The 13,896-nt window shown below is 35.8% G+C and overlaps 1 protein-coding gene across 3 annotated transcripts in view; it reads left to right on the top strand.

Moving 5' to 3' along the window:
* Positions 1-13,359, top strand: part of gmds (GDP-mannose 4,6-dehydratase) — a 72,071-nt gene extending 58,712 nt beyond the window's left edge. For all 3 annotated transcript variants that reach the window (XM_046835674.1, XM_046835673.1, XM_046835672.1), the window contains 4 exons: positions 59-177; positions 902-998; positions 12,495-12,563; positions 12,653-13,359. In XM_046835674.1, coding sequence (XP_046691630.1) covers positions 59-177; positions 902-998; positions 12,495-12,563; positions 12,653-12,715 — 348 coding nt within the window. In that variant the 3' untranslated portion in view covers positions 12,716-13,359. The remainder of the gene's footprint in view (positions 1-58; positions 178-901; positions 999-12,494; positions 12,564-12,652) is intronic.
* Positions 13,360-13,896: the final 537 nt, after the last annotated feature.

Here is a 13,896-nt window from a genome sequence, read left to right as displayed (position 1 = left end):
CATCTCTCTCTCTCTCTCTCTCTCTCTCTCTCTCTCTCTCTCTCTCTCTCTCTCTCAGGCTATGTGGATGATGTTGCAGCAGGATGAGCCAGATGACTTTGTCATAGCTACAGGGGAGGTCCACAGCGTGAGAGAGTTTGTTGAGAAAGCCTTCAAACACGTGGGCATAACCATTGTGTAAGTATATGCGTGTGTGTATATATATATATACACACACACACACAGACTGTTTCTATACTACTTTATTATTTACAGTGTTAATCTTTATGGCATTTTCTGTGCTATTCCTTTGAAGCCTACATAATGCACCTAAGCACTTTAACAAATTGCACTTTTCTGTTGGCTTCTGGGAGCATTCTGACCTCAAAACTGCTGCCTACATTCTGTATGCCATAAACAACGGCATTGGATTGACCAAAAATAAATTTAGTTGAATTCCCTGTGTACCTGTCTGTTTTCTCTCTGTAAGCCTGTTTATTTTTATAATTGTTGTTCACTCTACAACAAGGAGAATAAAGTACTTAGTCAGTTAAGTTATTTAAGTCCATGGTACAAAAAATAGAAGTCTGGCACTAATTTAACACATTATGGGATAAAACAGGCTCATGCATATGATTCCAAGAACATTATACACACTAAAGTATGAAGTTGGGCGGATGAAAACCCTGTGGAGTTTGTTGATGATGTCACTGATTGTTATGTTAGTCAACAAACTGACAGAGAAACAGGGTGTTTTTGTTCTACACAGACAACATTTGGATTATATATATATATATATATATATATATATATATATATATATATATATATATATATATATATATATAAAATGATGGATAGATAGACACAAATTTATCTAATGTATGTAATATGTATGTAAAATATTGTATATTTCTCACAGGTGGGAGGGGAAGGATGAGAACGAGGTAGGCAAGTGTCAGAAGACAGGAGTCATCTATGTCAAAGTAGACTCTAAGTACTACCGTCCCACTGAAGTGGTGAGTAACTGATACTTGAATTTGAAGCATGCTTCATGTGTGAGTGCACGTGTGTGTGTTTGTGTGAGAATGCGAGAAAGATTTCCTCTGCTCACTTCAGTCATATAACAGCCCTTTCATCATACTGGTGATTAAAATGTTTTCTTTTCCTTAGTTGACTTTTGAAATGAATTTTGATCATTGCCGATTGTGCATAAGAAGTCATGTTGGTCACTCAACCTGGAATTCAAAAAAGGCACTAACTCAGAAAACAAAACAGGCCTACTAAATGACTGCTGACAGATGGAAAACACACACACACACACACACACACACACACACACACACACACACTATGTTGCATGTCAGCTTAGAAAGTTCCACCTCTTGCATTAACAAACAGGGGCTCTATCCAAGGCACATGTTTTAAGCCTCTGGATTTGGAGTAAATACTGGGAAATACTTGTAACCCAGTGGTTAAGGTTCTGGTTTACTGATCATAAGGTCAAGGGTTCAAACCCCAGCACTGCCACGCTGCCACTGTTGGGCCCTTTTTTAACCAGAGGTACTGTATCAAAGCTGACCCTACACTCTGACCTCAGCGAAGAAGAAAAATTTCACTGTGGTGTAACGTACTCTGTCTCTTTTTTGTTTATTTGCCAATTTTACTATTTTAATTTGTGTTTTCTAGTCAAAGCCCTTACTGCATTTTTTTCATTGTAAATGGGACTCATATTACAGAGAAAAGCAAAGAGTAAATGTTCCTCTGTTTTCTATGTACATAATCTGCTGATGTATATTCATGCAAGTACAGTATTTGTTTCTTCATGGTTTGGTTTAATTTAATGCTAAACCCAGAGTAGCCACAAACTCTCCTGACTGCCAACATACACAGCTCTCTAATTACATTTACTCATCTTCATTAATCAGTTTATCCCTTTATTTTTTTCTCTCTAACAATTTGCAGAGAAGCTACATTTACTTTTTTTTAATTGTTATTCTTTTTTCCCCCTAAAAATGACTTGCATGTAATGCAGAATGCAAGCCATGTATTCAGCAGTATGACTCAAGAGGGTGAAGTACTGCAGAAGAAGTGAATTTAACCAATTAGCCAGAGCATGTATGAAGAACACTTAACATAACAGCTGGAGTAAATGCTAGTACTTATGCCGGGATTATGCTGGTCATGACTCTCAGGCCGTAAATTTAAGGCTCTTACACCAACCGGTTGTAAACTCAATTTTCACCAAGACCAGGAATAAAACATTCACTGGGCCAAAAGCGTGGTATAAAGTCTAATTTAAGACCATTCCTTTGGCATGTACTTTCCTATTTACAACATTTTCATATTGTGTATTATATTTCCAACAAGAGAATAAGTAACAGGAATAAAAGCTACAACATTTTCAAGACATAACAAATATTAATTATGGTATGAGAACAAATATCGTTGACATTTATTTTATTTGTTATTGTGTGGCATATTAAGTGTTTATTCTGGTTGTGCTGCTATTATGTTTCACTATTAGTTTAAACCCTTTAGTAAATCAACAGCTTTGGACCAATAAGTGTTGTGGATAATCCAGTTAGTTTTCTAATTATATGTAAGAAAATGACATTGTGTTGATTTGTGGAATTTAAATGCTTTAAAGCCTAAAGGCCACAGGTGTCTTTGTAAAGGTGGAACTGGTGCTGGCGGTGAAGTGTGCATGTGCACACACTAAAATTTGAATGACAATAATAATAAGACAGAAACATGTAACAGAGAACAGGCCAGAGCAAACAGATTACAGGGCCAAATGCCGGTGTTGCAGATTTAAATAAACTGTGATTTAAATAAACATTGGTAATTTATTTACAGACTTTTACAGTCTTTTAACAGTTCCCGAACTGCAATCAATATTTGAGGTTGTTGATCTCTTCCTGGCCATTGTGTTGATTAGAACGAATTATCTGAATTAATTCAGCAAGTGTACTGAAAAAGAGTGCAGTGAAACCTACTGAATAGATTGTTTGATTTAATTTGCATAGAACACGTTCGTACACAAGCCATTACTATGAGTCAGTCACTAATGAAAAGCAGTTAGTGTGATCTCCCCTTCTGCTTGTTTTATGCAAATAAGTCTGCAGACTCAAATAAACCTTCTGTTAGCGTGTGTGACTTCTTGGGATCTAACAAAATACCTGTTCAGCATGTACAACAGGCACCACCAAAATTATATTCCAGCAATAAAATGTGTAATTACACAATACGTTTAACCGCAAACACACCTTAAAGTCTTTCTTACTCTTCCTTCCTATTAACTTGAATTTGGTCTTTATTATACAGAACTATATTATGGTCTTTATTGTGTAAGGATGCAGCAATGAATGCACACCCAAATTCCTTAGCGAATAGTTCATCTTCCCAGTAAGAGAACCTGATAAATGGGCTAGCCTTTAACATGCTACACAGTCATTGTTTTTGTTGCAGTCTTGACATACCTACGGTATAATGCATAATGGAGTATTTAGATGTTCTGAATATTTTTGCTATAAATAACAAATAGGTGTAAGCACACTCTCTCTCTCTCATTTGATTTGAACCCTGGTTTCCTTCTCCTTCGATGAGTTTGTGGCAATATAGCAATTACACTCAGATGTGGACTGAAATAACCAGCACAGTGTGATTGCAGTTAGAAAGTGATTTGACCCCGAATTGACCCGAGTGCCGGAAGTCACCCCGACATTTTGTGTGGTAGCATTTAAGTAGCTGTGAGCTCCAAAAATACAAAGCAATAGCTAAGGCCATAGCTAAAGAAACCGAGTGTGTTTTGGGCAAACAAAACAAAATGCTTTCTGTTAAATACAAAACAGAAAGTAATAATAAAAATCATTATTTCATCATTTATGCAGTGTTGTGCTACGTTTTCCATCGCTATATATCTGACCAGAAAATGTTTTGCAAGTGGATATTCAGCCCTACTTATTCAAGTTTTTTTTTTTTGTGGTTATTTAATTATATAATTTAAAACCAAAACAGAAATAACAATTTTGCACTTAATCAGACTCTGCAATCAAACTAATAGCTGTGACTGCAACTTAAGTTCCAGTACACACCAAGCAACAAGCACTGGTGTCAACAAATGCCTACATAATTCCACTTTTAGTGTCTCATTCATCTGTGAACAATCCATATTGCTTAGACACCTCATCGTAAATATCTTGACCAGAAGGTGGCAGTAGCTTGTATTCATAATAATAATAATATAAACTGGTAGAACTTGATGCCAGTGGCACCAACAGATACTCCTCTATTGCCAACATGTCTAGTCTTATTGTTACTTATTTGTATGCCTGAAACTGTTTAAATCATTGATAAATAAAAATCTTTCAGACATTTGACCTCTAAGCTTGACCCTGTTTGTATTAAAATTTTAACATCTAATTAGTTATTAAATGTACTCTTCTAGTTACATTGATAATTCTATAAAGACTTTTTAAACATTCAATCACTCATTGTTGAGATACAAAGACAAACAAAAAAACAAAAAAAAACTAAATTTGAATTGGTGTGTTAATAGATGGAATATTGAAATATGAAATATTACATGACAAAGCATTTATTAGTTGTAGGACCTCTTAAGTAAATTGTTAGTGTGCTTGTGATGTAGTCAGTTTACCTCACTGTGAAAGTCCTTTCATGATTTAGGCATTCAGTTTAATATGCCTACCCAGCCACAGCAGTGGATTAAATAATTTTTTTTTAAAGAGATTAGGATAGTTTTAAGTCTATAACCCACTAATCATTGGCATTTTGACATGCTCACTTGGCCCTGATGGCCACTGCCAATAATCTACTGTTATTGGTCTGCTGGTGTTGGTGAACATCTCTTGTAATAGCTTCTTTAGGGTGGAGCTGAAAGCAGCTGAAGACCTTTCTGTGAACTGTATGGTGTGCACTCGAGAACATTCAGCAGTTCCATTTAGCCAGTTTGGATTTATACTTCCATTTTATTCATTCATATGCTGATTTAAAGCAGTTTTATGAGCACTTTGGTGAAGGTGGATTTCAGGCAGCCGAAGGGTTTTTTTTTTTTTTTTATTGTTCATTTTCCAGACAGTTTCAAAGAAGGCCTCATCCATTTTAATTTTTTTAATTTTTATTCTTAGTGGGGTAAAGCCTATGAACATAAAATTTTAAATTGTTTTATTTAGCGCATTGTGTTTAGTTTTTTTAGTGTATTGTTAGCATTACATTGATTTTGTATGTAAACCTATTTACGCTAAAAAGAAATTGCCTAAATTGCCTAATATGTGTGAGTGCATGTGTTTTCATGTCTTCACATGTCCATGTATGTGTCTTTTGCAAGTATTTATAACATGGACTAGTTTTTACTGAGTTGCTGTTTCCCTTGGAATTATGGAACTGTGGAATTATGTGGATTGTTAGGGATTAGGGTTATAGCATGTTGGCATTAAAGAGGGATTAGATCAGTGACATTATTATAGTAAACATATTTCCAGAAAGAACCTCAGAGAGGCACAGATGGACATGAATTACTGCAGTTTCACAGAGTTTATTATAGATATTTTGTCACTATGGATTTGAAGAGAATAAGATGTTTGGCGACTTAAAAAATAATGACCCCGGAAAACAAGACCTCTAATAACTCAGAATTTTCAGAATAATAAAACAATCCTGCACCTTGTATATTTTTTTTACATTTGACATGAGGTATTGTTTTTGACAATCTCTACTAATGGTGATTTAAGCTCTGTGTTGGAGGGTAATGGACAACAATTGGAAAACTGTGGTGTAGCTTGATATTGTTTGGGTTTTTTTGTAGTTACTGTATGGATATTGATGTAGCTCCACTCTCAGGCTTTATGGTTATTTATGCGTCTCATATCTTGCTGGTTATGTGTGACTGTGTGGAAACTGTAGCTGAATGTCTATAGACTACAAGACTATGTGTAGCTTGTGTATATATAGTTTGTGTGTGTGTGTGTGTGTGTGTGTGTGTGTGTGTGTGTGTGTGTGTGTGTGTAGTTTCGTTACTCTAGGAGACTCTGCGACTGCCTCTACATGTGACAGATTTATGATGATATGCAGTGTAATAGGTCAGAGCTGTTAAATCCGAGTGCGAATGATGTCGTAAAGTGTTTGGTCGAGTGCCAGGCTGAGCTCAAATCTATAGTAAAGTTGCTCTCCGATGCCCAGTCTTTCCTCTAGGTGACCGTATATATCAACTTGACTTTTACTGAGCACACTTCAGAGCTATAAGTCTGCCGGTTCACAGGCGGATCCTGTGTTCATACAGTTGCTACTGTGTTTCTCTACGTCTCATTTTCCTCTCGCTTCAGGCCTTTCTTTTAAATGTTTGTCAGTGTCACCCTGCCTTCGAGACGAGGCTATTCATGTGAGACATGCCCCAGCTTACAGCTCCGTTCTGAACCTGGAGGGATAGAGACGAGTCTGAGAGCAAGCGAGAGTGAGGGAGAAAAGCGATGACAGATGAATAGTGAAGGGGACTAAGAGCGAGCAATGCAGCAAGGGAGGCTGAGGCAAGGAAATAAATGGAGAGAGGGAAAGAGGGTGTAAGTTCTCCCCTGGCCTTCTCTCTGGTATTTCCTGAAGGACTTTGACTGAGCGGAACCACCCTGGGCCCCATGGAGGGGAGAGAGGGAAAAGGAGAGAGTGTGTTTTGTGAAAGAGTGAAAGAGTTCATATGAACTATAACTAGAAGGAATAGAGTTATGGAAAATGTGGCCGAGAACCCAGGTGATTTTCACTTTTTGTTCTTTGGATATTTTCGAAGCACGACTGAAAAGAGTAGATCATGTAAAAGAAAGAAAGACCTGAGTGTAATTTGTTGGGCATGGAACTAGTGTCATGTTCACACTATTATAGATACATTTAAGAAGTTTTCCATCCAGTCTGGGGCTTTATGCTTTTCCCAAAATATTTCCATCCACACTCAAATATAAGGATGGGAAAATGGTTAGTAAGAATGCACACACTACCTGAGCCAAACGGCTTATCGTGTATGCCAGGAGGTGTGATGTGCTGCATGACAGCAAAATAGGCAATTAACTCACTAAAGCACTGGGAGAGATTGCAAAGTATTTATTCAGTATATTTCTATGGTCAGTTGTGAAACAGTGACCAAAATACATGCCAGCAGAAAGCAACAGCGACTTGTTGGAGTCAGGATCACATGACAAGCAGGAACCTATCATAGGTCAACAGGCAACAGCGTTTTCCAAAAATCTCCGGTTCCCTCCAACCACATTTCCAGTTGAAGAATAAAAGAAATATTATTTTTAATGCAAATAGAAACCAAATAATCACAATAATAGCAATGCAAAAAAAAGTATTAGGCATTTAAAATGTGTTTGTATTAGTGTGGACAAGTCTTGAGTGGTTGTGTGGGAGAGAGAGCTACGAGAGTGGAGGTTAATTGCAGGCTGCCCTTTGTAAATGGCTTGTCTCTGTGCTCGTTATCTTGATTGACTAATTAACTCTGGCTCTCTCACTCGCATTCATTCAGTCGCTGAACTCCTGACACGTCGCATTCCTCACTCTCTCACTCTCCCTCTCTCTCTAGACTGGACAATTTTTCATCACAGCCACGAATGGTGGGTGAAAATATATGGGAATTTAATCTCACCAACATCCTCTTCTTACTGACTGCATCCTGTGCAGGCTTATATTAGCATGTGTCTGTGTAAGAAATATTCTTTCCGTGTGCTGACTTGAAAATTGAGGAGCTGGCTTGATTTCAGAATTACTCAGGAGTAGTGATGCTAATTATTGTGTGCTTGAGTATAATGGCGTCATTATTCGAATTAGTCTAGTTTGTGTGCACTAGGTCTGTCAAAATCCTTTATACAGCTGATGTCAAGTTGAATTATTTTAAAGCTTTCTGGTTAAGTGCATTCAATTGTCTGTCGCTGATCATTTTATACTTTAAAGAGTGAGCAAAAATTAGCAGTAGCATTATGTATGTTTACTGTATAAGCTAGAACGTCATGCCATTGAGAAATTAAAAGTAAAAAAAGATCGGACAATTTTAATTAATAAAATTAACAATTGGGGGTATAGAAATAGTTTCTTATGCCGTAATTTAACATTCATTTTTAAAATCGCGAAATGTATCATTTGCCAAAGAGTGATGATAATTTTAAAATTAAAAACCTTATGTCTGAGACACACTACATAATTTATATAATTGTCAACAGCATTGAACATTTTTCTTTTTTTTCTTGATATCTCACAGTATTTTATGGATATAAATGTGACTTCAGTTTAAAAGAAACATGGTGAATAACGGTTCAGATCAACCTTCACTGGATATTGGCCTTTCATACCAGTTTTTTTATTTATTTTTTTTACTGGTCTGTCTGTAGATTGTGAGTAGGGTTAAGATTTACCACAGCCTGCACCTAATTTTAGGACAGTCCAAAACCTTTGTGATAAAAACCTATAGCAAGATAAATCACATCGAAATCAGTCTGATAGTCCTCTAGTTCCACATGAGGGTATATACAGGAGAGAATAGTAATAATTTTTTATGCTTTGATTAGAGAGGTCTAACATGAACAAGGGAAAAAAATCTATAGTACATTTATACAACTTGCGTTAATATTCTAAGGAGGTTTGCTCCTGTATGTATCGTGTGTTTATGGTAAGGTTATGGAGTCTTTCCCACACACACATGGCTGGCCCTCTCCTGTATGTGTGCAGGCTGAGGTCAAACCCACAAAAAAACACTGGACTGCCTGATTTCCCAAGCCCTTCGAGAGGTGGGCGGCAAACTTCCTGACCCTCACACACATACTGTACACACACCCCGGACATTTGTGCATGTGTGTGCAAGTTTTCGGGGTAAATGGTTGTTTTAAATGCTCTTTTTTTTTAATCCCTGGGCTCTACCAAACTGTATTCATGATTTCCTGTTTTTGTTCTTGCATATAGAGACCTTATTTTCTATATCAAACTTGGAAGAGTTTCACAATAATAACCTGCAGACCAGTGCTTAAATATGAAATGAACAAGGCTTTCCAGCGAATCATTAACAGCATGCCCAAAAGTTTTTTTTACTCATCTGAACTCAACACACAAAGCCAATTGTTCTACGGATGCTTGGTGAGGTTGAAACGTTCTCAGGAAGTGAACTCTCTTCATGCAGCTCTTTCACACAGCTGATTTTGTAACTTAAACAACCCACAATTCTCTCAAACCATGATCTGTGGGCTCTTTTCACCTCTTTCTTCAGCATCAATCACACTGTGTAGGGAAATGGTGTGTTTCAACGTGTAATTCTGGTGTCCTGTATGCAACTGTTTCAGACACGGGTAACTTTGTGTTATGGCTCTAATTGTGATACTTTTGTGTTTTGTGTATGCATTACCTGATTTGTGTGTGCTAGCAACCATTTGTTTATTTGGCTTTTAACATTCTAATGGATGATAACAAAAGGATCGTACATGTGCACCCTGTCACTTATACCCCAGGGAAACACAGTAAATTAAGAACTTTTCTTTTTTATGAATAGGTGACCATATTTGTTTATTATGAATATCCTTCGGGGTTTACAGTAAATGTTTTAGCAACTAATAGAGTAAATCGATTTCAGTAAAAAAAAGAAAGAAAAAGCAGTTGCCATCAAATTTCACTTAGTAGAACTGTATTATGAAGAATGCTGTGTTGTGCAGTGTCACTTCAGTTCAACTGAAAATATATTTGATTGAAATGGCAGGACATTGTACTGCGACAACCTCTTATATAATGAACTTTATTTATTACACTATACTGGTAGGCTTATAACTTGACTTTTCATTACTTGTTTGTGCGAATCTGATACTGTATATCAGGTTGATTTTGCATAAGTTTGCATGGGCTGAAATGATTTAACATGGTCTTGAATTAGTTTATAAAGCAAACATTTTCTTACTTCAGAACACATTATTTCCATCAAACTCAACGGCAAAAAAAAACCATTTGATTCGCTGATTTTTGAAAGCTAAAGGAGAAATCCACACTGCAAATCACCTTTGGCTGCACACACCAATCTAAATAAATTCAGCAGCAGGGGTTTTCAGTTAGCAAGAAGTGAAGTGGGTATTTTAGATTTAAATTATTTTTCGTTTTCATGTCAGAGAATTAAACAAATCATGCTTTTGAAATGCATGCTATACATACTGCTGTAAAAAGAAAAATCTTATATATTTATTTTGTGAGGAACAAGTCCAAAGAAAATGATTCTTAATTGATTAAATAACAAAGCTTTAAGGAAATATTTTGAAAATATTTATTTTTCATTGATTAACAAGCTACTCATCTATATCTATCTATCTATCTATCTATCTATCTATCTATCTATCTATCTATCTATCTATCTATATGTCTATCTATATGTCTATCTATCTGTCTTTTATTTTTAAAAATTGTTTTTTTTATAAGAGGTGATTAGTAATTTGTGTGATATTGTTGTTGTTTATATTCTTTCCATATCTTGCCACTGTATACAATTTAAAAAGGTGTTCTTTGAACTCCAAGTTTTATAAGAGGGTTCTACTTTGAATCTTTTTTTTCTTAAACAAAAACTCTCTGTTGTAGGGTTTCACTGATTATCAGCGATAAATCAATGAGATTTACTAAAAGGAGACCTCAAAAGAACAAACTGAGTAACCCTCAGACTCAGTTTGGAAATTTGGTTCAAGGATTTAAAACCTGACGTATTCTATGACTGTGTAAATATTAGAAGTGTGTCAAGTCAGTCAACACAGAGAGTGACAAAGCAAAGTCAGCAGAATTTTTAATGATCTCTTTTACAGAATAAGATGCGTTTACAATGTCTGTGCATGTGTAGGTTTTTTTAACTCTCGTGTCTGAACGCGCACCACATTTTTATTGAGTCACCGAAAATAATAATACTTATGGCAGTACAGATTTATTCTGTTTGCATTTAATTACCACACTAGCAACAGCAATATTTCCTTGGATCGTTCAGATACTGATAGCGGATTACAAACTCACAGTACAACTCTGGGTGTGTAGGACTGTGATTTATAACTGACCCTGGCAGACACTGGCACTCTGAATTTAGGTATGCTGACGCCTACTCTGAGTTGCTTGGTTTAATTGACTTTATTTCACAAGCATGTTTTATATTATGTTATTTGGTTAGTCAGTCATGCCCCAGTTTCATGTCATGACATTTGCTGCTACAAAGAGAACGCTCCAGATGGTATTTCAGACAATAGCCATTTCATGTTTTTCTATCTTGCTCTCACACTCTCACACTATTGTTCAGTTTGATCAACTGACAGAAACATGATGTGACATGAATCTTTCTTGCTGAATATGTCTGTCTCTTGGGTTTTATGTGAGATATGAGTGACCAAACCAGCTGAGATTCATTTAGCTGTCAGTAAATCCTAATTATGATTAATTCACCACTTTAATACATGCCTGAGTCTGAAAGTTCAATGCTATTTATGGTTCTAGATAAATGAATGTTGTTCATTATTGGTTTCAAAGATTTCTTTATGATAAAATTCCTATAAAAAAAATATTTATTAATTATACCAGATCTAAAATACAATTAAAAAAAAAAAATACATAATTGAAAACTAGAAATAATCACTGGACAAAATAGAAAATTAATTTTAATAGTACAAGGTAATTCATTTCATTTCTTAAAAGTAATATTCTGCATATTTGTGCAACTTAAGTTTAGTGTGAAAAAATGTTGGGTAAGAGGAAGAGCGTGAGCACTGTGTGCTAATATTTCACATTTAGAGCTTGATTTATAATGTTTGTCTTATAAAGTACATTCCTGGATCTTAAAAAAAAAAAAAAAAAAACCTTGTAGGCTGTCCATACAAATGAAATCATTAAAACAAAAAAAATTATAATTATAGAGGGTAAATAAACATGTTTTAAATAAACAATTTATATAATTATAATTTTGGGGGTGTGAACCTTAGCTTTATAATCCCACTGGCTATGGTTTACAAATGAGGGTGTGTTCAACTGGACTTCATAAAAGTGCAATTAATGTGTGTATGAGTGTGTTTGTGTTCTGGTTCCTTAGCGCTGCAGTGTAATCAGATCAGCCATAAAGGCTTCTCAAGCTCTTTAAGCTGGCACCCTGAGAATCTCCACTAAAAACCCATTTCTCACTCTGGCTGTGAAGGAGAAAGGGCAAAAAGGGAAAAGAGAGTTTGAGATCGGCCACTCAAGTCCTATAATCCATCATGCTCAGTCACTGGGCAAGAGGTTAGGAAGGAGGTTGTGTTAAATAAATGGCATGCCTTTGCCCTCACCTGCCCCAAGAGATACCAAGCCTGACACCTGTGTGTGTGTGTGTGTGTGTGTGTGTGTGTGTGTGTGTGTGTGTGTGTGTGTGTGTATACATATGTGTTGAGGTAAAGACAGAAAAAAGAATGTGAGGTGTTGTGATGTATGGAAGGTCATGCTAATAAGGGAGGAGAAATGTTCAACTCTTCACTTCTCTCTGTGTTTAGGACTATCTGCAGGGAGACGGCACTAAAGCTCTTACGAAACTTGGCTGGAAGCCACGCGTGACCTTCGAGGTGAGAACTTGAACCAGTTCAGTACAATTTTCCACATTTAAGAAAGCGATGATTCTGACGGTGTGCGCATGTGTAATGTTGTTCAACAGGAGCTTGTTAAAGAGATGGTGGATGCAGATATTGCGCTCATGAAAAGCAACCCAAATGCATAAGCCCGCAGGCTAACAGCACATCTACATACCATGGACCTGTGTGTGTGACCAAGAAAGAACGCGCTTTACTCTGTAGATTTTTTGTTTTGTTTTGTTTTTTCCCCAGGCACTATGTCCTGTCTGTAAATCCTGCATTTGGCATTTCACATTCCTTTTATAATGTCATATGTCTAATCATGAGCATGTGTGGGGGCTCTTAGCTTTTTATTTTATTATTAATATATATATATATATATATATATATATATATATATATATATATATATATATATGTGTGTATATATATATATATATATATATATATATATATATATATATATATATATATATATATATATATTAGTGCCTTTAAGTGTCATCATTGTGGTAAGGGTATTAGGATATACTGAGTAGTTGTAGTTTTATAACAGTTTACAGCAGGACTATTTTCTAGATAAATGTTGATTAATTTCTGAAAAAGGATTTCTAAAGGTTTATATAAGCTGGAATCTGTCTTTAAAATATGTTTAAATGATTTTTAATGTTAGCTTAATCATGCTATCTTTAATATTTAATAGTTTGTTTTGTGTTTTTTTTTTATAAAATTTGCATATTTAATTATTTTTTTCTTTGATTTTGTTCATTAAAAGGGGATTCAAATTCTATTCAGATCTGGCGTCATCAATTATCTGGTTTGTGTTTAACTGTCATTATTAAAATCAATATTGTTGTAGTCAGCAGTTGTAAAATGCAGGTCACTGGTGAAATTTTTTATAATTCTGTTCCAGTATAAATATATATTTTTTAATAAATACCCTATATGAACAAAAGTGTAAGGACACCTGACCGTCATGTCCATATTTGGTTCTTCCTAAAATGTTGCCACAACGTTGAAGGCACACACTTGTGTAGGATGCCTTTGAACACTGTAGCTTAAAGAGGCCCAAACATGTTCTAGCATGACAACATCCCTGTACACAAAGTAAGGTCCATGGAGAAATGGTTTGCTAAGGCTGAGTGGACAAACTCGAGTGTCCTGCAAAGATCTCTGACCTCAACCCCATTTGACACCTGAAGGGATTTTTGTTAACAGTGACTCCACTCCGGTCCTCCTCGCCTGACCTCACTGCTTGATGTCACTAATGCACTTGTGGGTGAATGAGCACTAAAATCTAACAGAAAACCTTCCCAGAAGAGTTGAA

Source organism: Silurus meridionalis, chromosome 23 (assembly GCF_014805685.1).
Source record: "Silurus meridionalis isolate SWU-2019-XX chromosome 23, ASM1480568v1, whole genome shotgun sequence".
Taxonomy (NCBI): domain Eukaryota; kingdom Metazoa; phylum Chordata; class Actinopteri; order Siluriformes; family Siluridae; genus Silurus; species Silurus meridionalis.
This window is presented reverse-complemented; position numbering and strand designations above follow the sequence as displayed.